Below are 27712 nucleotides of genomic sequence, written 5' to 3'. Positions count from 1 at the left end.
GACCCCTTGTTGGCTCTCCTCTTACTGGAGGGGTGTATTCTCTTGGTATCAGGACTGTCCATTCCTGAGTACAGATAGCTTTGTTTTCCATCATGCGTCTGTGGCTCACAAGACGCCAGGCTCCCATGGTGTCAAAGGGCAGGAAGACTGACGGAGAGACTTGAACAGTAGGAATGATGTCAGCAGGAAGATGCTAGACTTTTAATCTAAGAGTTTGGGGCCAGTAGGAGAATTGGGAGATTAGGGAAAACAAGATGTGTTTTTTCTTCATGTATGATTAAAACTTTTTTTTTTTTAAAGCCATGCGGCGATAAAGATAGTCAGAGGTACATTAAGTTTTTCCTCACTGCGGTTGCTAAAGTCTTTTTTGCAACTAACTTTAAGGGATTCCTTAAGTGTAAAACCAAGGTACTCCTTTCCTTTTTAGGAAAACCTTAAAGAGGAGACTTAAGGGTTTTTGTGCACCCTGCCACTGATGCTTCCAGAGGTTTGTCTCATCATTGACCTTCCTCTTCTGGAAGGTCAAAGGTCAGGGTAAACTAGAAAGCCGCTACTGCTCATGCACCATTCAGTCCTCGCTTGCTTACTGTTATTGAGTCTTTCTGAGTTAACACCAACATCTGCTTAATCATTTAGACAGTTCAAACTGACAAACAGCCCTCCGTCAAATAACCGCAGGAGCCTGCGTGGGTGTGAACGTGTTGTTGCAGGTACTGATGAGAAGAAGAAATACAAACCAGGAAGTCCAGTTTAAATAATGCCTCTGTGAGTTTGAAGGCTTATCAGATGCCAAAAACCACTGCTCAGCAGGTTGTTCTTCTTTTTGAGACCGCCAGATTTTACAGCTAGAAATCAATCATCAAAGCAACAATTTTCTTCTGTCTCTATGCGTAGGAGGTAAATGGCAGAATTGGCACGGTACCACAAGGTATTATAATTGCACTGCAGAGAGTTGCCTGGATGACGTCAGCGCTGTGCTTTGACAAAATCTGAGCCAGGATCATCAACAAATGATGACCTTGCATTTTGTTTAATGGATTTCTGTGGGGCGGGTAGGTGCTTAAGCATATCCAACAAACTGGGTTGTTCAGGCAAGAAGACTTTGTGAAGCTTAGGGGACGAATATCAGGGTAAACCAATCAGAGGCAAAGTAGAGCTTTCCACTAACTACGTTTGGTGGATACAATCTAGAATCCACCTGCCCGCTGAGAGTCCTTCCTTAGCGGACTGTAGTGATCATCAGGCTGTGAAGATGCTTGTTATAACCCATGAGATGGTGATATTTGAGCTGTAGGGACAATCATGTGGCATTGCTAAGTAGGCAGTTATGTGTGAGAAAGCAAAACAAAAGCATGTATGTGTGTTTGAGCAACACAAAGACGGTGTTCATTGTGTCGCGGTGTCCTCACGATGACCTCAGGTGAGTGTTCCTCACCCTGCAGAGGTTACAAACACATCTTCTCAGTCAGACTGAGAGAGCGGTGAGAATTCTGGGAAAAGACACTTATTTTGATTATTACAGATTCCTAATCTTTTTTGTTTTTACCTTCCAAGTACTGAGAAGATCTGCCCAAGCCTTACTTGAGTTTTTCTGCACTGCGGAACCATGCAGCCAGTGCTAAGGTATACAAAGTTACAGTTTTAATTGGGCAGCAAGTTCAAACTGACCCTTGCTTCAGGGAGATTAATTTATTCCGATAGACCCGAACACTAAATGAGTGTACAGCAAATCACACACCTGCCTCACAGGAGGCTCTGCTGCTCCATATGCATTGATCTGCATCAAATTACAAATGCATGTATCAGCACAAAATCAGCTCCAACTCAGAATTGAAAACACCTAAGCCAGTCCCCTTGTCTGGTTTTGTACTTTTTACTACTATTTTACTGCCTCCAGGCTGTTACAGGACACCAAGGTTTAAAGAAGTGTGAAAAGTGCTCTGTGTCTTTACACTGCCGGTCAGGTCTTTGTACCAGTTCCAGGTTTGGAGCTTTTTTTTGAATGATGTCAGGCTTCTCCGCGGAGGCCTAATCTCTGTCTGATACAATCTCGTAAAGTTTAATAGAGTGTCTCTATGCTGCAGCTCATCCTGTTGAAAGGAATTAGAAAACACCGTAGTGCTGCTCTAATTCTAAAGCCTCTACCAGCTGCTGCATTAGCATCATAGAGTGCTGGAAACAAAGTCTGCCTAATTTAAAACAACAGTTTTATGGTCACATAATTAACTGAGGTACACCTCTTATGTAGGAATGCGTTATTGAATTTCCGAACAAAACGTGCGAGTGTACAGGGAGTTTGTACAACTAGCATGCAGACAGTGATTAGTATAATCTGTTTCACTCTCATATTAAGCCTGCTGAAATGAAAGACCTGTCTTATGCATAAGCTCATTTTCCTACTTTGTCTAGAAGCCCAAAATATTCATTAAAGGGCTAATCTCTAGTGTGAAACGTCTGAATAGAGAGTGAGCTGGTAGTAGTGTGGTGAACTGAACAATAACCTGAGTCCTCCTTCGGACCCCTTTTATACCAGACGTCCATGTTTATCTCATGTGGATCTGATGGCTCATGATATCCCAGCATCACAAGTTGCAGAGACTGTTACACACAGCTTCACCAACAGGCTACAACACTTCCTCCAGTAATTACTTTGGTCTGAGGATTACTGTGATCACATTGAGTGGCTAAATAGGATCTTCACAGCTTAAGACCCCTCTCACTATTAAGATGAAGGACACAGTCTTGCTATTTAAAAAAAAACTAGCGTGTTAAAGTACCCACAATCTTAACTAGAACAAATGTGTTTTATTTTCTGCCTGTTAAGTCTCTTTTCTAAACCCTTATTGGTGATTGGATAATGCCGTCCGCTTGATGCTGCATGCATCTCATTATGCCTTCATAATGAATGAATCAGTTGGTGGATAGGTCACCCACTGATCAGATAGTTGGTGGTTCGATCCCTGACATGGCAGCCTACATGTTGAAGTGTCCTTGGGCAAGATACTGAACCCCAAACTGCTCCAAATGCTGCGTTCATCTATCTGTAGTGTTAAAATGCTTTGGTTGCTCGCACAGACTAGAAAAGCGCTATACAAGTCCATTTACCATTTACCATATGTCAACAATAAAATGATGTAATATGAGAGGAGAGATGTGTAACATGCTTTGTCTTTATCAGCCAATTAATCACTTCTTCCATTGTGTTCTTTTCCATCAAGAACTGACCTTGATCTCATGACTAGGGGACAACCCTTTGGTGTAAACTGTGCTACCCAATAGAAGAAAGTAGGGCTGGGTGATTTGACAATATAAAAATGTCTATTGTATATTGCTTTTATTGTGTTATCAAAAAACAGCAGCAAAACTGCATTGCGGCAATATTTACACCATTTGGACGATGCTTTTTGCTCTGATCCAAGCTGGAGTGAACCATAAATATGGTGTTTTGCTAACATGCAATATGGAGTAATCAAAAATAAGCTTTACATATGACTTTTCATACTTCTATTGAATCACCAGAAAACATGCTATATCATGATAAATTTCATTATTAAGATAAGAAATGGAAGATTTTTGCCTTTATCGTCTAGTGATAGAAAGAAACACTTTTTCATCTTTACTTGCAGCTCTGGTTGGTTTACCTCGAGAGAGCCGGGTTGTTTTGTTATATGAAAGAAACTGTGATGTAAAACAGCTTAAGACCCAACAATGCTGCAGAGAAACAGAATGAGGGTTGCAAAAAAAAGAGTCTTTTTCTCAGCCATCGTCCCTGGCGCTGGTCTTGTGCTGTTCAACAAAATTCTGTTGTGCTGAGGTGTTGAGTTGTCCTCCACTCTGGGAGCTTCTTCATTCAGATTGGCCCACTTTCACTCTCTCTCTCTCTCTACTCCCCCATGTCTCTGCAGCTCTCAGACAAATGCCTAGGTGGCTATATGAGAGGGTTGGAATGCAAGTGATGAAGAATTTAACTTGCTGGCTGAATGTGATCTCCACTGTGGGGAACAAAACAAAACATTGATGAGTAAACTGAATAGAAGCACTGGAATCATACTCTGTTTCACCAGTGATAGCAGAGTATACTGCAATGCTACATTCTCCACGGGGTGAGGCGTAGGAAGGGTGGGGCTCTCATCATCTCACATGCACACCGTAGCTGTTCCTCACGTAGCCAGGCTTGGTTATCTGCGAGGGTTTTTGTGACAGACTGTCGCCTGGTTAAAATGGTGGCCATATTTCATTGGGCAGCCTGTCACTGCCGGCAAACACGGGCTCTCTGAGCTGTTGCCTCTGCAGGAGTCATTACACAGCGAGGCCACTTCTCCACGGTTTGCAAACACACACACGCACACGCATGTACACGTACACACACACACACAGGCGTGAGAATGAGTTATACCTCTGGAGCAGCCGGTTGGAGGGAAGGGTGGGATGGATGCAGAAAATGGGAGAAAGGAAAGTGGTGTTTGTGAGGTGTGCTGCATAGGCTGATCCTGATTCAGCTTTTTTTGCTGTAAGTGATGAAGGGATGAGAGCCAAACACTGTACCTCTCTGACTCACACGCTGCTCCCTGATTGTGATCTACAGCTTTTACCTCAATGTAACCTTAGCTTTCAGAGCTTAATTGTACAACTTATTGTCAGAACATGCAGGCAGGTTTTAACGGATCAGGATTTTTAGTGATACAGCTTAGGGCTGCAACCAATGATTAGTGTCCTTATCCGTTCATTTCAAGCAAATAAATGATTTTTTAAGCCTATTCAATTTAAGAAAATATTGCTGGTTTTGTCTGATGTAAGAAGAAAGAAAGAAGAAAGCCAAGAGCTGGAACCATTAAATGTTTGACATCTTTATGCCTCTGTGTTGGTGACAGCTCTGTCGGGAGGCATTATGTTTTTGGATTGTCCATCTGTGTCCCATTCTGTGAATGCAAATGGAATTTCTTTAAATTTGGCTCAAACATTATTTGGCTTCAAGGAGGAACTGATTAGATTTTGGTGGATCTTCCAATATTTCACACAAATGTCTAAGGATAATATGAAAAGGTGTTGTGCATATTTAAAATGCCAAAGGTCAACTTCACAGTGATATCATAACATTCTGCAAGAGAGATTGTGACCATATTTAACATTTAGTGGAGTTTTGAATTGGTGACACTAATGTGTGAAGCATCCATGTTTTTAAATTTGTAGCTTCATTGCAGCGACATCCATATTTGAAGCATTGCCCACTTTCATGGCTAGATATGAATCTGGAAAGGCTCGAATGTAAGCTGCATACAACCGTAAGGTCGTATTTCAAGTTCTTTATAAACAACCTTAAGCAATTCATCAAAATTGTTGTAAAATTTCCTGTAAATTAACAAATTGATTATTCCACTAAGTGTTATACCTTCAACAAGCCCATGATGGGAGCATTTTTTGATAAAGGAGAAATATAAAGTTGTGAGAAGATAACAGAGGACATTTATCAGGATAATAAAACACATGCACACAGACTGTATATTTTAAAGAGCCACATCTGCATTTGCCTGACACTCCCTCCACTGCATCACTCCATCTCTTGCCCCATAAAGCCTCTTTCCTGCCCCTCCCCTCCTCTGTCTGGAGAAAAAGGTTGTCGCTGTAGCTGGATGTGACCTCAAGGTGGATGCGGCGATAGTATCTCATGTTATCAACTGCTGTTCTCTCTCTCATCCTTTGTCTGATGGAACATATTCCCCTGCTCTTTTCCCCCCAGCCTCTCTGCCTTGCATTGGCACTCAGATAAGGATCGGCAGCCATCAGCAGATACAGCCTTTAACTTGCGGTGCCGCTGCCCGCCCTCTCCTCTCAACTCTCGCTATGATCCTCTATCTCCATCTCTCTACCATTTTTTTTCTCTCCTTCGGACATTTTCGGCATGCCACTGATGTCTCATGGAATGCAGTGATAAGAGCGTGCTGCGTACATACCCGTCACGTACACATGTTTAGCATCATGCATCTTTTTTCCACTGGGGTTTATGTATGTGACTGTGCAGTTTGCTGTGTGACAGAAGCTGTCATGCACAACTATTAGGTGACAGAGGGAGGCTATTACACACTGTGTTAGGCTTCAAAGCGCTGATGCTTCCCCCAGGGGGGCCTTTACATGCATGCGCACATGCACACAAAGCCATAAAGGTCTCCATGAGTCATTGGTGCTGACCGGACTAAGTCTGACAGAGGAGTGAAAGAAAAACTAAAAACGGGGATGACGGAACGATTGATGAGTGTTTAATCTGGAAGTAGGGAGTCATTACACGGCGTCACTCATTCAATGGAATTTTGACAGGTGTTAACCTGCTAATAAAGACGAGAATGAACCTCCACACACCCCATGATGTGTCTGCACATGAAAGGAGTCCCACACCCATCTGTCGCTGCTTGAATGTAGTCCCGCGTCTTGGATGATTCTTGTAATGCTGGATGCTTCGAGAGAGCGTCGTCCAAGATTGTCGAGGTTGATTTAACTTGCTACACACACTGTCAGACAGAGCACTAGCGCAGACAGACACACACTCAGCGGGCTCCCTCCCATGCTTGTGTTGTGGATTAGTCAAATCCCCTGACTGGCTGCTAAGCTGATTAAGGGGGGTGTTCTGCACTGGTCATTTGGAAACACTGGAAAGACACTGCACACACACTGCACACACACACCCACAGTGGGACAGCTCAGCTTAATATTGTCTCTCCTGCTGGTCCACGATGGCATAATATGGGTGTGCGTTTTTGTCTGATACCTATCCATACCTCCTCAGACAGATGGCGTAGGTCACTATACTGTCATGCTTTTCATCCCTATGGCGAAGCATGTGTGTGAGAGAGAGAGAGCCAGTGGAGAGATGGAGCGAGAGAGAGAGAGCGAGATGAAGGCTGTTGGAACAGACTGAGGCCCAGATGGCCGTGTCCAGCAGAGACAGGAAATAGAGGTGACACCAGGTGGATGGTACCCTTGAGGATGAACTACACGTACACACAAACACAAATTAGCCAGGAGGCCTGTTTCACATCAAGTGAATTATAAGATAGTAAATAACCTCATTTAGTACTGAAACAATTAGTCAAGACTTTTGAAAATGGATTATTGTTCAGCAATTTCTCAAGAAAATATGCAAAACAATCACAGGCTCCAACTCCCCAAATGTGACGAGACACTGCTTCGCTCAGTTATATGCTGACGATGCAAATTCACTCATGTCTCTCCAACACAAGATATGAAGACATCAGCTTGGCTTTGAAAACATTTTTTCTATATATAAAATATATATAAATATTTTTTCTACTTTATGACTTTTGATTAGAGTCATGACGTAATCGTAATCAAAAACTGATCAAAATAAGCTTAAATAAGCTTGTAAATGTCTGTCGATCAATGGCATAGCTCTCAGTGCTGAAAAAAATGTTTCAATTGAAAATTGAATCAAAATCTCACCCTCAGATTGAAAGTCAAATTGAATTGTGGATTTGGAGAATCCCAACATTCCTACTCTTTATAGGCTCAACTACGGCTGCATTGCAAAAGCAAAGAAAAAAAATAGGTTGCACAGAACAATTGTTTTGTTTTCATATCTTGATGAATCAATAATTCATTCCAAAGATTGAAGTTTATTAGAACATAATACAAAGAGAAGCAGCAAATTGTTAATATTAAGAAACTGGAAACAAAAATCTTTTAGCATTTTGGCTTAAAAAGTGATTTGAATGACAGCAAAAAACACAACAATTATCAAAGTTGAAAACTCGAAGGGCCCTCTGAGAGCGCAGACCTCCACCAATTTCTTAGGATGTTAATGAAAGTGAGAAATAACTTGCGCATCCACCCTGTGATTTGTATCCACACAAAAATGTGATGGGCTCCTCCTCGCACATGCTGCACTCCTTCATCTCCTAAGTTTACTGAAAATCAGGCCTAATCCTGCCGATTAACAGACAAACAAACAAACAAACGTAAAACATAACCTCCTTGGCAGCGGTAATAATCATTGGCTGCAACCCTAATCTTATTTGAATCTCTTCCCTCCCCAGTCTGTGTGAGCCGTACCCCCCTCCCCCACCTCAGTCTGTCAGCGCCTTTCCCAGTCTGGGTTAGTAGAGCAGGCATGGGCTGTAAATGGGTGAGGAGCTAGTTAACTTTTGATAAGCAGCCTTTTTCATTATGCATAGAGAGCCCAGCCTCTGCCCCCACCGGAGAGGAATCAGAGCATGAGGTGGCAGGAAAGGGCTGCCGGTGTCAGGAGGGCTAAGTGTTAGCAATAGAGACTTTGAATAGTCTCCTTTATTCCAACGTGGAGAGAAGAGTAGATACATGCAGTAGCATTAGTTAAATCTACTTTAGCATTAGTCAGAGGGGGAAATTGATACTTCTATTGTTGTAGGTGTTTTCCACCAGTTGGTTGACGTGGGAGACTGACTCCCTCCGGTAACTTTGCTGACCCCTGACCCCTGACCTGTGCTCCCAGCTCACGGAGTGCAAGGAACCCTGACGAGAGCCCACATGGCTCAGACTGTGGCCCACAGATGCATTAACACAAACACACAAACACACAAACACACCCCTCTCATCTTCCACAAGGAGTCCTCTCTCCTTCCTGTTGCTGCGAGCTGTCATCCTGCTGCAGATGAAGCATCTCGCCTGGCTAGTAAAGGGTTAATGACTTCCTGATCTGAGTAGTGGTGCAGAGGAATGTACCCCCGCTGAGGACTACCCCCCACACTAACTTCACCACACTCCCTCCCTGTCACCTTCTTTTCTCTCTGCTCTCACGGAGCCTCCTGCTCTCCCGCTTTACTCTCTCACAGCCACCATGAAGGGTGCAACATTGACAAGTAATGGTGATTTTCATGCACTAATACATCAATGCCACTCTCATGTTTGTCAGAGCCAAGACTCCATGAAGCCACTGAGCCATCCAAGATGTATTCCGGCACGCAATTTGATGTTTTTACATGGTTTCTGTTCTGAAATAAAATCACAGTATGTAAGTTTTTGCTGCTCTCTCAATCAAATCAACAACAAAAGACAGATGTGATAATGGGAGTTGTTGTTTCCACCACTTAGCATTGTAGTCAGCTTCTCCTGTTTTTTTTAAATACCAGGAACCAAATTATCTAAGAGTTCAAGTCTTCAAACACTGAATAAAGCAGTTTCATGTTAGAAATCAGTATTTCTCCAACGCTGTTTAGTCAAAGAGTTCTCTAATATTTAAGATCCAGATATCTGATGACTGAAATCATCAAGTTAAAATATATAGTTTTAAAACAAGCCAATATCTAAAAGGTTTGTAATTCTAAATGTGGCTTGAAAATGGAAACAAACTCAATTTATGACACATTCTGGCGGGAAATCACAATGCTGACTCATGCATCCGAATGAAATGGGCCATTATCTTGGATTTAAAAAATGATTTTTCTAGGTTATAAAACTGTTGGAAAGAGTTGGGATATTGTAAGAATACATCTCAACAAAATGTTTTAACATGTGTCTAACAGTTTTAACACATTTTAAAATGGAAAAGTTATATATAACACCTTAAACAAGTGAGTTGTAATGTGTTAATTAGTGAGATTTAGGGCTGGCTGGTAGAGGACTTTAGCTACCCTGTTTCCTTCACTTCCAGTTTCATCTAACTCCAAGAGCATTTTCTAAAATGTCCAACTCTTCCTTTAAGGAGGCCTGCTTCTTTTTCTACAAACTTTGCTCATTCATTATTAACAAAACGTTTACTAATGATGATGGGAAATATTTCCAGAAAGCTCAGATTTTGGGCTTTTATGTCAGTGCGCCCTACTTTCATAATCCATTTTTGTATTTCCTGTGTCATCAGTGGTTAAGTTGGTGTATGGTGCAGAGTTTATTTTTGTGGAAGTGAAAACTAAAAGCTGAGAGGGGTCAGAGGTTTAGTTCCCTGCCTGGCTGAAAGCATCCTACTTTGTTGTTCTCAGTTCTAAAAGTTGGGCCAGAAGAGAAATTTACCAAAGAGACACCAATAACTTTTACCCCTAACATCTTCTGTTCTTTACTTATTAATGCTGAAGAGCAGCAGAGAGTAGCTCTTATATCTCTGGGCTCTGCATGTCTGACGCTCTGCTCTCCTCTGCCACACAGAGCAGGTCTGCCGTGGTTTGGATTCGGCATGGTTTTCCATGTCTAAAAGTCACTAAGCCAGTTAACTTGCCTCCTTAAGACGACACTGCTTTTCCTAAAGGTTTCAAGCTCTTGGTGCGAGAGGAAATGCCTATATAGGTTTGAATGTGTATGTGTGTGTGTGTGTGTGTGTGTGTGTGTGTGTGTGTGAGTGTGTGTCCGTGTGTGTTTGTTTTCAGAGGAAAGTCAAGACCCAAGGAAAAGACATTGGCTGGAATCTTTCCATTCCTGCAATAGTTTTCCCTCCAACACTTACTGTACTGTAATTCTATCTTTTCCTCTACTCTCCTCTGCACTCACTTGTTCTTGTGTGTGTGTGCGTGTGCATATGGTGTGTGTATGTACAGCGAAGCAGTATTAGGCAGGCATGTCTGGAACTAATAGATTCCACCCTGCTGAAGAATCTTATTAGGAAATACTACCTGCAACCTGAGGCTTCAGACTACCTTCTCGTTCAACCGCCGAAAAATCACATCTCCGCCATCCAATTTTCGCTACACACACACACACACACACAAATGTGTGCGTAAGCGCGCACACTCCTCCAGATACACGTTTCACACGAACACACACACACACACACACTTGCCCCCCTTCCAACCTGCAAACCTCTGGCCCAGTTTCTCTCTTTCTGTCTCTCTCCCCTCTTTTCCTGGCTGGTTTCAGGTTCGGAGGTTTATATTGGTGAACTCCACAGCTGCCTGTTTTTCTTCAGGCCCTTTCATTTGAAGAAACAGACGCACACACACACACACACACACACACACACCTCAGTCCAACCCCCCATCCTGCTGCACACACACACACACATGCTTCCTGTAGTTGTTTTAGTATGACCCTCCCCTCCCGTGTGCTCCCTACTGGCAATGAACTGGTCCGACTGACTTCCTGTCTCTCTGTCCTCTCTTCCTGTGTGTACAGGGATGAATGGACATATTATTCACAGTGACGCAGTGCCCCCCTCGCCCCCCTTTACTCCCCCCTTTACACTGCTTTCTGTTCTTTCTCCTTTTCTTTCTGCTTCTTTCATTCTTCTGAGGACAATAGTATGAGCTCACAGTGGTACAACTCAAAACCATTACCACCCCCTCTTGCTCCCCCTCCTCTTCTCCACCGCTCTGTACTGCAGTATCAGCCCCCCGAGCAACAAAGACCAGGCCTTACTGCATAAACACAGCGTGCTCACACGCACACACACAAAAACACAACAGAATGGGTGATATTCTACCTTGCCGATAGCTAGATCTCCTGGTTGGAAGTCTTGGATTTCCTAAAACTAGTTACCAGTTGTGTGTCTGTGTGCGTGTGTGTGTGTGCTCCTATGTTACCGCTGTGTTCACTGATTACCTGGCACAGGTTGCGGGCACTCAACCCCCAAAGCTGGCAGACAGACTTGTGTTTAAAGGATTATCCCAGTTTATACAACCTGGGCCTCATTTTTCCTGTTTTTTACCTTAGTTTCTGTCGATGATGACAAAAGAGGACTCGCCAAAGTAAATTCTGGGAACACGACACGTCTAATGTTTCTGCCATCACTAACATTCATTCAGTCAAAGTAGGTGGCAGACTCAGTTTTAGTGCCACAGTACTGGTATTGCTTCATTGTTGGGTTCTGAAGTCTTTATCAGGAGAGAAAAAGTTGTAGTATTTGTAGTTGTAGTTGTAGTTGTTGTATTAGCAAAAGGTATCATCGTCAAAAACAGCGTGATTTGCTAATTTATCTTTCCTCTGTTGTTTGTACCTAAGCCTCTCCAGCCAGTTCAAGCCTTGTCACTCACATCTACTTGTTAAACAGTTGCCGTGTGCGTGTGAAACATAGATGGCATATAAGAAGTTGACAACATGTTGTCACCCATTGGTTTGTGGGCTACTATTCTGAAGCCTTGAGTTTGACATTTTGGTCGTTGCCACTCACCATCTTGGTTCTTAGAGCCAGAAGTGACCACATTAGATATATTTCACCGGCCTATTTTAATTTAAACTACTCTTGATCGTCAGGGCCAAAATTCATAAATGAAAACACGGACCACTGTAGCAATCTGTCGATCACAAGGTTCCCATTCCCTAAATCATATCTGCTTTAGATATTCTTTATCATCTATTTTACTCTAAATGGGACCATAATTTTATAAAAAATTAACATCATGCTGTATTGAAAAAGACATGAAACTAGCAATTGAGAACAAAATCTGTGTGTGTGTGTCTGTGCGTGTCTCTGTGTGTCTCTGTGTGTGTCTGTGTCCAAATATCAGTCCAGTAATAGAAGAGGACAGGTCTGGGGTGGGGTTTCCAAGTGCAGGCTGGAGAGCTGCCGTCAAAACAACTCAGGGTGACAGCTTGGACTCACGGTGTCACATCGCTGTGTGTGTGTGTGTGTGTGTGTGTGTGTGTGTGTGTATGTGTGTGTGTGTTGTGCCAATAGCCCAGGGTGTTTTCAGGTATAATGAGTGCTAGCAGCAGTATGTGTGGCTCCTGTATTTAGGCCAGCTCAGAACAGCATCCAGGACCGCCATCACTTCTGTCAGCTTCCAACCAAACAGCCTAAAGCTGGTGGTATGTTTGCTTCAGAAACTAACTTCAGCTATAAAAGGTGATGTTGCAGAGAAAGCATGACTTTCAGGCTCCACATTGTGCTTGCCAAAATGGGACTATGTGAATGGTTGGCTTGGCTTTTGGCAGCATCTTTATTTCCCTTTCTAGTTTTATTCCCTTTAGAGTATCCATCCACACATTTGTATGCAGCAACATGTCTGCACACTGCAAAATTAACAGCAGGCATTGACCACGCTGGTAATATCATTCTACTCTGGTTACGCTGTCTCCATCCATCATCTCACTCTATTTTAATCTTCCTGTTTCTGGGTCAGGATAAACAAGCTGATCAATAATAGATGATGAGGAGGGGCAGGTTTGGGTGAAATGGTTTGAGAGAGATTTCTGCCATTTCACGCTCACACAGTTTCTGCATAGAGACATATGGAGGCTATACATTTTTATCACATGATCTCACCCTCTCACCTACACTCAGTGTCAAAACAAGATAACAGGTGGCTGCTCTGACTGGGCTTCAGTAACAGAAGGGAAACAAACAAAGATCTTGACTAAACAAAAGGCCATCAGAATCAACAATGAACTGTTTGACAGATGAGGCTGTCAGCTGTCTGTGGATGTTTGAGTTATGGCCAGAAATTGAGTCACATGACACATGTGTAAATGTATGTAGCTGTAGAATGTATATATTTAGTTCTACACCAGGGAACAAATCAGGAAGGGGCGTACATTTTAAAACAGGATTTCTCAGTTTGATCAGTTACTTTACATATGAAAAATGTAGAAATTCCAATTCAACACACAGTTTCGTTGACTAATCACCAGATCTGTAAAATGTAGTTTCCTTGAAAAGAATCATGCAAAATACCACTTTATGTCTTGTGTTTTGCAGAGATTTGCTCATACATTTTTGTCAAAAAAAGTCATTCTGCATGAAAAAAACAAACTAGCCTACTAATCAACAAAAGAAATATTCAACCGAGACCATAAAGATCAATTAGTCAGCTAAATTACCAGTTAAGAGTGCTGTAATAGCTTCAGGTAGAGGAGGAGTTGATTTTCTTTCTTGTTGTTTCATCTGTGCAGCCTTGGGATTAAAATATGATTGTACAGGGTTCATACAAAGTCTTGACATTTCATAAAATGCACAATTTTAACTGTTGTGTCCTTAAGGTTAGGAATATGCTCCTTAAAAGTGCTTCTTTTTTTTTTTTTAGATAATCTAGTGTTATCATCTACACATCCACTCACGTAAACTTCATTCAGTAATCATAGTCAAAACATATAATCAAAGTTAATATGAACAATTTTTTAAATAAACAGTGACGTTGCTGTGGGTATAAATGAATTCTGTAAACTTTTTGTAATTGCATTGAGAGTAACAATTTAGATGCGATAATAGGCTACAGGAAGAGCTGTTTTAAAGGTTTTGCACCATCTCCTTGTGTAGTCTAGTTTCGGTTGTGGTTTTAGTAGGACTGGAGGACAGTGAAAGTGAAAATTGTACAGACAAGGCCCCTGCAGACAGAGCCAGACAGCCCTCAGCACTACAGACAGAGGAAGAGGAGGGGGAGGAGGATGAGGAAGGCAGAAAAAAGAAAGAGAGCATCAGTAAAGTAGAATCCCAGAGCCCGATTACAAGACCTGCTCTCATCTGCCTGGAAAATGTGACTGGGCTGTCTGGAGGGGGTGGAGGCGTCACATTCCAGTTCACATCCCACTTCTTACTGGCTCAGGGGGATGATGACCGTTACAGAAGGATGAGGCTGAAAGGAAGACCTGCATCGATCTTTTCTGACGGCATCTCTCCTCTATGCTGTACCAAGCTCCCCGTCTCCCAGCCAACACTCCTCTCCTGTTTGGGCGATAACACTGGCTGGATGGATGAAGACTCTTTTTTTAGATCCCTCAGGGAAATCAGTTTAACAGCCAGTATCAACAAGCTATAGCGTGGAGAGCTCAGGGTTAGCTCTGGTTGAGCCACATAGCTGTATATTCTGTAAATGGAGCGTGGTGCCAGAACCACTCTTCATCCTAAAGTGACTGTTACCCTGGACCCTGTTAAATTAATCTTACCCCCATTAAACCTGCTTTCTAAACATTGGGGTCACATGGGAGTGATGTCAGTATCCTCCAGCCCTGAAGCGACCCCCCTGCTGAATACTGTATCCTTTCTATTACCTTCATACGCTCCTAATGGATGGGAGGTCTTTATTTTTCATTTAATATGTTTGTGCATGCTGTGTGTGTTGTTGTCTTGGGTCGGCTAATTACAAGGCCGCCATCTCAAGGTTTTGTGTCGAGGCCTTGAGAGGCGGGACACTGACTCACTCCCCATCATTGACAGTGCTGTGCAATGAGGAAATTACATACGAAAACACACAGAGACCACGAGACAATAATACATGTTGTCAAAGCAAATATTCGCACCAGGTCATTAGCGCCGACGTCAACTGTGTCTGTGCATTTATTCGTTGCATATTCGAGTGTTTGCGCCGTACCGTCAGGCCTTTTAATCAGTAAAGAATGACTGTGAGCAGACGCAGCCGCTGGCTAGCGGCACAATGTTTAGGTCTGTGTTTATGAGAGAGAGAGAGGGAGGGAGAAGTGGGGAGACGAAGCGGGGGGGAGGAACGGGGTAGTCACAGACACATTTAGATATCCCACTTCTCTTTGTGGTAATGACAAACTGCACTCTCAGCTGTTAAACACAAAGGCAGCATCAACAGCCGCTGTCGGGCCGGACGGACGGCTGACTGTCTGTCTGCTCGCCTGTGATGGTGTGTGTTTGAATTAGTGTGTATGTAAGGGGACTCTACAGCGCACTGAAGCCAGGATGGAAGCCAAAACTGTCCGTTTTCTCTACAGCCAGCGTTGTAAAGGTAGGACGGCTGTGGTAAACTAACCATGATGAAACTGCTGCACAGGCCGAAGATTAGAGAAGTGTGTTGTTTCTTAACTCTTTGAAAAGGATGCATGTACTCAGCATTGGCAGGCAGCTATGAGAGCATAGCATTAATCTGTCAGCTGTCAGCATTGATCCAGCTTATCACATCATAGTGTGTGTGTGTGTGTGTGTGTGCGCGTGTGTGTGTGTGTGTGCACGTGTTGCTTCAGACACTTTGTGTGTACCCAGTCTATAACTGCAGTGGGCAGGACTCTCCAGAGGACTTTTTTGTATCCAGTGATTGAATATGGTTACTGAGTGTGTCTGCACTGAGTGCACTCTATTAATTTGAGGCCAGAGTGGAGAGCAGCATGGAGGAGGGAGAGGGAAAGGAGGCAGGGGGAAAATGAAAAGTGAAAAGCTGGGATAAATGACTGCCTCTGGAGATCTGTGCGTGGAAGAGGAAAGCTGATCGCATATACACAAATGCACACATGCGTATAAATGTGATGTTGAACACACATGCACAGCGGTCTGTGCTTTGCGAGCTGGTGGGAGGGGGGTGGATTTCAGCCAAGACTCCGGGCTGATTGTCAGGTCTCTGCCAGGTGTTTCACTGGAGCTGAGCTTCAACCACATCAGCTGTAAAGACTTTAGCATCTTACACATTGTTTTGGCATTTATCTTAATGATACCCCTGCACTGTCAACTGTAATGTATGCACCCTGCTCCCCCAGCTGTATGGATAATTGCATGTACTTCACATTGTTTAGAGAAAAGAGGCCTTTAATTTCAGAACAAGCATTCTGTGTAGGCTGTCCATTGTGGGCTTGATGTGTTGATTACACCTCGATTGTGGTTGGTATAGTGAAGTTAAGAAAGAAATTAAACTCATTTGTCTCTTTATCCTCCCGGCAGAGATCCGTGCCCAGCTGGTGGAGCAGCTCAAGTGTCTGGATCAACAGTGTGAGCTGAGGGTGCAGCTGCTGCAGGACCTGCAGGACTTCTTCAGGAAGAAGGCAGAGATCGAGGTGGACTACAGCCGCAACCTTGAGAAGCTGGCCGAGAGGTTCCTCACCAAGACCCGCAGCACCAAGGACCATCTACTCAAGTATGGGACGGACACACACACACACACACACACACACACACACACACTGACTTACTGACTTTTTTACTTGACTCAATTAACTTTTGGTATCAGTTATTTATTTATATATTTTTTGGTATCCACTGAATATAGTACCCCCTCAGCACAGGTGGGATTGTCAGCTGATTGCCATAGTAATGTCACATGAAACTGCCATGACATCTTCTGTAATGCTACACCTGCTGAATCCTTACATCAACAACCACTTTATCCAATGTACGCTGTAGTGATTTGTAGGGTGTAGTATCTATAGTGTAGGGGGTAATTTATGGCATAGAATATATAGTGTAGGGTATAGTATATATAGTGTAGGGTGTACTATACATAGTGTAGGGTGTAGTTTATATAGTATAAGGTATAGTATATATAGTGTAGGGCGTAGTTTATATAGTGTTGGGGGTAATATATGGCATAGTATATAGTGTAGGGTGTACTATATATAGTGTAGGGTATAGTATATATAGTGTAGGGCATAGTATATATAGTGTTGGTGGTAATGTGGCGTAGTATATATAGTGTAGGATGTAGTGTATATAGTGTAGGGCGTAGTATTTATAGTGTAGGATGTAGTATATATAGTGTTGGGGGTAATATATGACGTAGTATTTATAGTGCAGGGTTTAGTATATATAGTGTACGGGGTAATATTTGGCATATTATAGTGTGTAGTTTATATATAGTGTTGGGGGTAAATATGGCATAGTATTTATAGTGTAGGGTGTAGTGTATATATAGTGTAGGGTATAGTATATATAGTGTAGGGTGTACTATATATAGTGTAGGGTATAGTATATATAGTGTAGGGTGTACTATATATAGTGTAGGGTATAGTATATATAGTGTAGGGTGTACTATATATAGTGTAGGGTATAGTATATATAGTGTAGGGTGTACTATATATAGTGTAGGGTATAGTATATATAGTGTAGGTTGTACTGTATATAGTGTAGGGTATAGTGTATATAGTGTAGGGTGTACTATATATAGTGTAGGTAGGGTATAGTATATATAGTGTAGGGTGTACTATATATAGTGTAGGTAGGGTATAGTATATATAGTGTAGGGTGTACTATATATAGTGTAGGGTATAGTGTATATAGTGTAGGGTGTACTATATATAGTGTAGGGTATAGTGTATATATAGTGTAGGGTGTACTATATATAGTGTAGGGTATAGTATATATAGTGTAGGGTGTACTATATATAGTGTAGGGTATAGTATATATAGTGTAGGGTGTACTATATATAGTGTAGGGTATAGTATATATAGTGTAGGGGGTTATATATGGCATAGTATTTATAGTGTATGGTAGGAGGTAGTGTAGGGCTCAGTGTACGTAGTTTTGGTTAAGTGTACTGTGTGGTGTAGTGTAGGGTGTAGTTTTGTGTGGTGCTATTTTTTAAAATCTGGTTCAAGTGAATCCAAAAATAGCGTTTCCCACCTTGTATCTGCTCAGTTTGCTTGGAACCTCAGCCGAGGTGTTAAAAAAAAACACTCACTACCGTGCACTGCTTTTGTTGATGGAAAAAAAAGAAGTTGAGTAGAGTATAGTGCAATACCAAGCAGGAATTTGACAGCAATAATCTTCCTTTTTGAAGATTCAAAATAAGATGAAAAGATTGAAAATCTTTCTCTAAGTTCTTTATTTAGCCCTGTAAACTTTGTAAAGTACTTTTAAGATTAGTGACTTCCTTCCTGAGAAAAGAGAAGTAGAGACAGGCCAAAAATGGAACCGATGAGGAGGCCAAGAAGGATGGTGTGCTAGGACATTATTCGTGTGTTCCAGTCTAGCAAATACTGACTTGCATCACTCACTGCTTCCCAGTTTGATGTAATGAAACAGTAATAATTTATGCATGCACATTTCATTAGGACGCTCTCTTCTGTTACCAGCGAGGTCCTGTAAGTGTGTGTATGTGTATGCTTGTGCGTGCTTAACTGTTAATTTAGCCAGAAATGGCCAGGTGGTGATTTTGTGCTCTGACTATTTTTGCAGTGTCTTGCTGTGTGTGTAACCTTGCCCAAACGGGGATTCTCTCTGACCACAGAAGGTCGATCTCTCTCTTGTTTCCCTCTATCTCTCTCACTTGCTTCATCACTATACATAAGATACATACAAATACACACTGGAGCTCAACAGCTTCTCTTTTATCATTTATTTGGTCATTTTTGGTTTCTCTGTGGGTAAAACCACACTGGACTGCAAGCTAATCATAAACCACACACACAAATTCAGTGGAGCTGCACCACAGATAAAAGGAGGCTTGAAGGGTGCTTTCCATTTAGCTAAATATGTCTGACTTGGAAATTACCCAAGATCCTTCATCATTGAGGATGTTTTAATTCCTTAAATGCGGAGCAGTTTTGAGCAAGAGGACACAGGTGTAATTCATGCAGTGGTGTCACCACCCAGTCGATGAGAATGTCTTTAATGATTGATCGCTGCTGCTGATCTGAACGGGCTGTAGGGCTCTGTGATCATTACTGCAGTATCATTAATACATCATTACTGCAGTACTGTGGGGTTTTTTAACCCCCCAAACAACCCACAGGGACACGAGTCGCTGCATCAAGTCAAGTGTGTCATGATCAGTAGGACAGCTGTGTGTTATCAGTAATTGGTTGCTATTTAAAATGGTGCCTTGTACAAAGTTGACCCCTTCAGTAGGTACCACTCCTCATTCTTCCATGTTTTAAGAGCCAAGATGCAACAGAAGGGGGAGACACTTGAGCTAAATGGGAAGCACCCCTAATATATTTGTATTCTTTGTCACATCTACATGTCTTAGGACCCTGCTCTAGTGTCTAGTTTTGTTAAGGTTATAAAGACACAGCATGTGTTTTACTGCTGTTTATAAAATTGGTTGGAAAACCCATTAATGTTTGTTAAAGAGAACCATTAGGAAAAACTTTCTTTCTTGTAATTTTATTTGACTTTAGCAGTGTTCTAGGTGTTTGTCATAGCCAACTTTTTTTGTGTCTTTTTTTTTTCTCTGCCTTCCTGTTAACCACAACCTCTTCTGCAGCCACCTTCCTCTTTTTTTCCCCTCACCGTTCTTGTTCTCTTTTCTCATGCATCATGCACTTTTCCAGAAACATTTATTTCTCTGCTGGGGGCAAATCCACATCCATGCTCTCTCTCTCTCTCTCTCTCTCTCTCTCTCTCTCTCTCTCTCTCTCTCTCTCTCTCTCTCTCTCTCTCTCTCTCTCTCTCTCTCTCTCTCTCTCTCTCTCTCTCTCTCTCTCTCTCTCTCTCTCTCTCTCTCTCTCTCTCTCTCTATCACTCACACTCACACTCACACACACACACACACACACACACGCAGGCAGGCACAGACTAAAAGGGATCGATAGGGCCTCTAAACGAAACCCAATTCCAGCCAAGAGGACATACCCCACCAACACACACACTCATTTACAACACACACACCCTCCAGCTTAGATCAATACAGAGACATTTGCAGAGTGTGTGTTTCCCTGTGTTGCATATTGGGGGAGGGAAAGAGAGTGGAGGAGAAGGGAGGGCAAGGGACGGAGAATAAAAAAATGTTGGCGAGCAGGTCAGCTGCTTCTGCAGGTCTGTTCATGTCATAATCTGTCAGCATGTCAAAACCAAATAAAAAAATGCAATTCACCAACTGAAAAGTGTTCAAGCTTTGCTTTTCATTTCTCGTTCTGCTCTTCTCCCTCTCGCTTTTTTGCTTTTCTCTTCATTCAACATCTGTGTATTTAACAGTCTCCATGCATCTGCTGCTGCTCAGTCCGGGTGCCACGCTGGAATTCCAGCTATTTTCCGGTTATGCATGTGTATTTTTGTGTGTATGAATGTAGGTGTGTGTGTGTCTGTGTGTGTGTGTGTGTGTGTGTGTGTGTGTCTGTTTCTCCGTAAAGCCAGGCGTTGATGGTGCTCCAAGCAATGTGGGGTGTGAGGGTTGTGTGTGTGTTGATCCCGTGGAGACCCCTGGTATTCCTGCTATTTGGCAGTCTGCATACAGCAGTGGTGGTGGGGTTACACGGTTTAACCATATTTTGTGTGTGTGTGTGTGTGTGTGTGTGTGTGTGTTTGGCCCTGAGGCTGACAGGCTGATTGGTCACATGGAGAAGCCCTCACAAGTTGCACACTGATTCAAAGCCTATCCTTATGCTAAATATTAGGTCAGCTTCACTGTTAATATGCAATGTGGGTTCTGGGTTCTGATTCTAAAGACCACTTGGTTGTATGACCACACGTGGACTGGAAACAGCTACATCTGTTGTGTAAATATGTTTAGTACAAATACAATACATCTGGGATGACCCCAGTCACAGTTAAAACATCCCAGAATTAGCTAATGCCTTTATTACCAAGTCAAATAAAGACTATTGTAAAAGACTAAGCAATTCGAGTATGGCAAGATTGAAAGCATTTACTTTTTTCTTGATCCACAAACTGCTGTTCATCAGATGTTCCTTCCACATTCTGAGGTTTCTTTTATTATTAAAATAGATTGCCAGGAATTGAAACCAAAATTCAATAAAACCATGATACATTAGGAAAATCAGCATTTGAATTGGACTCCTTGTATCTCATTAGAAAAGCTGAATAGAAACAAAAAATGGATAAAACTTCCTCAATTGCACAAAAAAGGTTTTACGCTCACATGAGGTGGTTTTTGTCTCTGTGAAAAAAGAGTTGATGCCCTAAATGAGATATGGAAATGTCTTTATTAAATACGTTCTGGTGAACATTAATTCACATGACTGATCAGCTGTTTCCGCTGTGGGTGTCTTCCTAATTTGTCAGCAGACTGCATGAAACATGACCAATAAATACTAGCTGAGCTGCAAGAACAATTGCTACCTGCCAAAACTATGCTGGAGCTTAGTTTATTTGCATTTTTTAAAACTAGGAATAGAAACCAAGTAATGCAACGATATGATATCATGTAAAAATATAAATATAAATCGTTCCCCTGCTCTATTTTTTATGTTTTATTTATGGATCGGAAAAAAATAGATTAAAATTAGAAAAAAACATATGCACAAAAAGAAAAACGACAACAACAACAACAAACAAACACAGTCTCCTCAAAAGTCAAACATAAAAACATTTCTGACAGTGTATTCTGTATGTATTTTGTGCAGCCAGACCTGATTCTTCATGCATCCTTGCGTCAATCAAATTCTAAAATTCTTCTTCAAACCACAAGTGTATCTCCAGGCTGTGGCCTCAGCAGAGCAGTTGAACCTGATCTTTAGCTCAGCCGGCTCATTTAACTGTTCCATTTGCATCAGTTTTACTAACATGCCGACAGCGATGCCCTGCTTAATGCCATGCGTTTTTGATCCTGAATGTAAAATGACCATTTAGCATTTTCCTCCCAATGTGAGTCACTGGCAGCACCTGACCCGAGGCCTCACTATGTTCGCAGCATGCACCATGGGACCTTCGAAAGGGCCGGTGACATTTCAGTGTTTACTTTGTGATAGCTTTGGGTCAGAGAGAGTGAGGTGATATTTCACCTGGTGCTGCAGTGCCATTACCATGGAGATCACTGGTGGGCTGAGGGTGACATGTCACATGCAGGCTTAGAGGCCAGTTGCTTGAGTAAATAGAGGAACTGCAGCCCTGTTTTGTTTTTTTTTGTGGAGAAAAATGTTGTGCAACCGGTGAAGAGAGACACACAGGAAAAGACACAGACAGCAGAGAGAAGTTGGAGCAGAAAGTGGTACAAACACACGTGTGTCCACATGACCAACGTTCAAGTTTAGCACGCGGCATGTGGAAAGTTTCAGCATTTGGGCTTTGTAAAATATGTGTAGGTGGATTTTTTCCCCCCTTTCCTTGAAATCATTGTTATTACACAGTTAGTCATCTGACCATCTGACCAGTGGCAGCCAGTACCAGCATATCACATCACTGTCTATGACTCATCTCATCAGGCCCCACTTTCCCACACACACACACACACACACACACACACACACACACACACACACACACACACACACCGCCCCCACTTTATACCCCTCGGTCAAAGACTTTCTCTGTCCGTCTGACCTTGTGGATGCTTGGGTCACTGCTCTACTTTTCCTGACCCCCGTGTGTGTGTGTGTGTGTGTGTGTGTGTGTGTGTGTGTGTGTGTGTGTGTGTGATGTGTGATGTGAATGCCTTGCAGCTCTTTGCTGTCTCTATCCAGTTAAAGCTGCTCTTAACGGCACAAAGGCCTTCTTTCATCCACTTACACTCACTCATAATCCATTTTACCCACTAGATCATCCGTGGATCATCCATCACACATACTGTACACACACACACACACACACACACACACACACACACACACACACAAACCACACTAGGGGTTGTGTTGTTGTGTAAGCAGGGCACTGAAAGCGTTGCATTTGTGAAATGGCCTTATGGGCACTGGAAGGAAAGACAATGAAACATTATTGAGCTATTATACTGTTGGTGAAATCATTACTATCTTTAATTCTTGTTCTTTCTGTCTTCTTTCTGCCTTGCTCTTTTTTTCTTTTATTCCTCTGCGACAGCTGTGCTTGTGGGGGAGTCTTCCCTCTTCCTGCTGGGTTTTGTACCCTGGCTGAATCTCCTGTTTGGGCTGGCTCGCGGATTTTGTGTGTGTGTGTGTGTGTGTGTGTCTGTGTGTGTCTGTGTGTGTGTGTGTGTGTGTGTGTGTATTAATCTCTCCGGGCATTCTCTGCCTTCCCTGTCTTTTTTATCCCAATGTCTTGTGCCATCTTTGTGAAAACAGCGTGTGAAAAGTTTGTTTTTGTCAAGTATGCTTGTCGCTACATTTAACAGAAAGTAGGCATGTGTGTGTATATGTGTGTGTGCACATCTATCAGCAGGATGAAAGGGGAAATTAGAAGATGAAAGAGACTTAATGCTAGTCATTTATCTGAGAAGATGCTCGGAGGCCCTTGAATACATTTTAAGACTCTGTGTTTTTTTCTATTTCTTTGTGTGTGTGTGTGTGTAGGAAGGAGCACAGCATTTTATCCCCAGTGAACTGCTGGAACCTGTTGCTGCTTCAGGTGAAGAGAGAGAGCCGCGACCACGCCACACTGTCTGACCTTTACCTCAACAACATCATCCCCCGCTTCGCACAGATCAGCGAGGACTCAGGACGTCTCTTTAAGAAGGTAATGCACACTCACAACACACACAAACGATATGGTGAATCCATGTCAGGTTTTTGCCCTGTCCATCCATCTCTGCAGCATCTGTTTTCTGTCTCGGCTGATGTATTGACTGACGTCAAGTCAGCTGAACCTCGGGCCAGGAGCGTTTATGTTGTTTCATACAGTAGCCTTGTTCTTGTCTCCTCTGATCTCTGCCTTCCTAGTGTGAGAGCAAAAAAAGATGAGGCAGAGTGATGCTGAGAGAAAAGAAATGTGGAGGAAGAACAGAAAGAGGGAGAACTGAGGGGAATTAAAAGAAAAAAAGGGAGAGGGGGGGCAACAAGAGAGGACAAGACAGAGGGGATAAAGAGATTTCTCTGGAGATCAGAGCTTACTGTGACCTTGTAGAGAAAATACCAGGGCTGAGTCCTCCGCTGTGAGACAATCGTTCATCTCCTGACTGAACATATCAGACCAAATACACAAACTCAGTGCATCACACTGAGATACAAGCAGGGATTCAGTGTGTGTGTATACAGCGGCTTCAGAGAGTATTCAGACTCCTCACTTTTTGCACACTTTATTTTAGAGCCAGACAGATATATCAGTTCACTGATATTATTGGCTGATTTTGGCCTATCAAAGGCCTAACATATCAGTGTGTCTGCTGTCCCATATGTGCTGTTATAAAAACTTTTTTTACACCGTATATGTTCCGTTTTCTCCCCACGGAAAGGGCAACCCGGTGCACAAAGGATACTACTCAGTTACAGTATTCCACTTTTGTTTGTTTATTTGTATTTCTGAAAAGGGATAGCAGTAACAGGTAATAAACCTAAAAATTAAAGAATGCAATGTTTCAGTTATTTGCATAATATGATCATCACAGCTCACTCACCTCAATCACCCAATAACAATAAGCAACAATAATAAATAACATAACCCATATTTCAAAACAAATATCAAAATATCAATCAACTATTAATAATTAAACTAAACATCACATGTATTTATCAACATTTTATATTTATATTTTCATATTTTAGAATTTCATGAATATTATAATAATAAATGTAATAGCAATAATAATAATAATAATAATTAATCCTTTTTTCATGTACACGCTCCATATTCAAAGCCTAACAAAACGGCTATGCAAAAGGTGCATTAGTCTTTATCTGCATTAAAAACTACAACTACCAAAATGCCCCGCGGCAAACCAGGAAGTACAGCGCTCGCATCAAAAGCCAGTTTCATAACGCTGCAAATGTTGCTTGATGTGATTTAAAAATGGTGTTCACTTTTCATTTTTAATCAGCAATTGAACAATAATTATGTTTATTTAGTTATTTATTTTATTCCTATTTATTCTTTATTTTGCCAGTTATCATTTTTTAGAATTGGCTGACGATTTAAGAAATGTGAAAAAGTGAAAACATTTATTTTTTGACATCCAAAACTGGAATCTCTATGCAGATTCTTTTTGCTGTGGCATTCCAAATTGTGCCCAGGTGCGCCTGTTTGCTTTAATTATCCTTGAGATGTGTATAGAAGTTGATTGGAGTCCACCTGTGCCAAATTGAATTGATTGGACATGGTTAAGGAAGTCAAACAGCTGTTTTTTTAAATAAAATCCATCAATTCACACTGCATGTCAGGACAAAATCCAAACCATGAAGTCCAAGAAACTCTGTAGAGCTCTGTGATAAAGTTGTGGTGAGGCATAGATCAGGGCAAGGGTACAGAACCATTTCTAAAGCTTTCCCAGGCACTTTCACAGTACTTCCAGAAATTGAAGAAGTCTTGAGTTGGCTGTTCTGCCAAACTGAGGACAGAGTGACTGGTCAGAATTGAGGAAAGCAAAATGAATGCAGCCAAATAATTCAGGGAGGTCCTTTAAGAAAAGCCGATCCAGAGCTCACTCAACCTTATACTCGGGAGATGGTTCGCCTTCAGCAGGACAGTGATCTGAAGCACACAGGGTAGATGATGCTGGAATGGCTTCAGGACATGCCTTTGACTGTCCTTGAGTGAACCAGACTTAAACCCCCATAGAACATCTGTTGAGGGACCTGTAGGTGGCGGTTCACCAACGCCTCCCTCCCAGTCTGACAGAGCTTAAGAATATTGGCCAGGAAGAATGGGATAAACTCCCCAAATCCAGGTGTTCAAAGCTTGTAGAGACTTTCCCATGAAACTCAAAGCTGTAATTGTGCCAGAAGGGCCTTCAGAATTAAGGGTCCGAATGAGGGATTTCAGTTTTAAATTTTTAATTAATTTTCAAAAAATTCTCAAAATGTTTTCACTTAGTTATGATGTGTTATTGAGTGTAGATTGGTGAGCAAGAAATGGCAATTTCAACTATTTTAAGAAGAAATTTACAACAGAATAAAATGTTGCAAAATGTTGTAAAAATGCAAAAACGTGAAGCAGTCAGTGAATGTTCCTTATATCTCTACCTCTTGAACTGTAGATTTAATGGCAAGGTTTTACAGCAAATTTCTAAGAAGATAAAACGTGCCAAGACTACTTTTTCTGTTTGTTCTGCACAGCTTCCAGAGTAATATTTATAGAAGTAGAGGTCATTTTTGCTGAATATTACCTCTTCAAAGTATGAGTGTGCAGAGCCTCAAGCTGGGTCTAGGTTAAAATACTTCAGGTTAAGTTTAAAGTAAGGATCAAAGTGAGGAGGGCTGAGGTTAGGGTGTGAGAAAAGAATTTAATCAGAAGAAAGCCCTCACACGTATAGTCAGATAAGTTTGTGTGTCGTAGCCAAAGTGAAGCAGTCTGTGCCTGGAATGTCATGGCAGCGGCTGCTGATTCCTGACCTGATAGGTTGTCTTTGAAGTACATGTACATTCTGATCACAGGAGATGAGAACACACACACACACACACACACACACACACACACACACACACACACACGCACACACACACGCACACACGCACGCACACACACACACACACACACACACACACACACACACACACACACACACACACACATACCGTCATCTAATACAGAAAATCTCACTTTCTCTACTTTTTTTTCCCAGAACTTTGGTTGAATCATGGGCATCGATTTCTATTTTCATCTTATGCTGCTTCTTCTTTTGGCACGAGGGTTGCTTCCATCATGTCTAGGTCATAAACAGGCTATGCACATACACACAGAGAACGCTCTGATGGCTAATTAAGTAGATAATTAGTTCATTTATAACATTTCCAGTCAGTGGCATGAGAACCAGTAGAGTTGTGCCAGGGGCCATGACACACACATCTCTCTCTCTCTCTCTCTCTCTCTTTCTTTCTCTCCCTTTCTTTCTCTCTGTCTCTCTCTCTCTCTGTCTCTGTCTCTCTCTCTCTCTCTCTCTCTCTCTCTGTCTCTGTCTCTGTCTCTGTCTCTCTCTCTCTCTCTCTCTCTCTCTCTCTCTCTCTCTCTCTCTCTCGCACGCACACACACACACACACACACACACACAGCTCGAACATGATGATCCATATTAGAGAAGTCATCACATTCATCTCAGCCAGTGTGGAAAAGTGGTGCAGAATGATACTGTTAGCACAGCGGGAGTGTTTATAAGATCCCGTCAGTGCAAGAGAGGAAGCACTAATGAGTCAAACTGTATTAATGAGTACAAAGTGTCAACCTGGACCACAGACACCGGAGGCTAATGGAGCATGCTAGTTGCTAGTTTGTGTTGCTGCTGTTGTCGAGCCAGACGGACGACCACAGGCAAGAGACGTCCAAAGGTCAAAATCCACAGTTGAGAGATAGGAGGACTCGGCCATGGATGATTGCTTTTTGATTGGCTGTGGTCTGGCTTGT

At 42.2% G+C, this 27712-nt stretch overlaps 1 protein-coding gene across 3 annotated transcripts in view; it reads left to right on the top strand.

Annotated features, from left to right (window-relative positions):
* The window catches only part of srgap2 (SLIT-ROBO Rho GTPase activating protein 2), a 66930-nt gene that overhangs the window by 17169 nt on the left and 22049 nt on the right, over window positions 1-27712 (top strand). For 2 of the 3 annotated variants that reach the window (XM_059328141.1, XM_059328134.1), the window contains exons 2-3: window positions 16520-16712; window positions 23737-23899. In XM_059328141.1, coding sequence (XP_059184124.1) covers window positions 16520-16712; window positions 23737-23899 — 356 coding nt within the window. Of the gene's footprint in view, window positions 1-15385; window positions 15597-16519; window positions 16713-23736; window positions 23900-27712 lie in introns of those variants that run through there. The other variant, XM_059328148.1, reaches the window with a different exon arrangement.

Source organism: Centropristis striata, chromosome 3 (assembly GCF_030273125.1).
Source record: "Centropristis striata isolate RG_2023a ecotype Rhode Island chromosome 3, C.striata_1.0, whole genome shotgun sequence".
Taxonomy (NCBI): Eukaryota; Metazoa; Chordata; class Actinopteri; order Perciformes; family Serranidae; genus Centropristis; species Centropristis striata.
The sequence above is the reverse complement of the archived record's forward strand: the minus strand, read 5'-3'. Positions and strand labels throughout refer to the sequence as shown.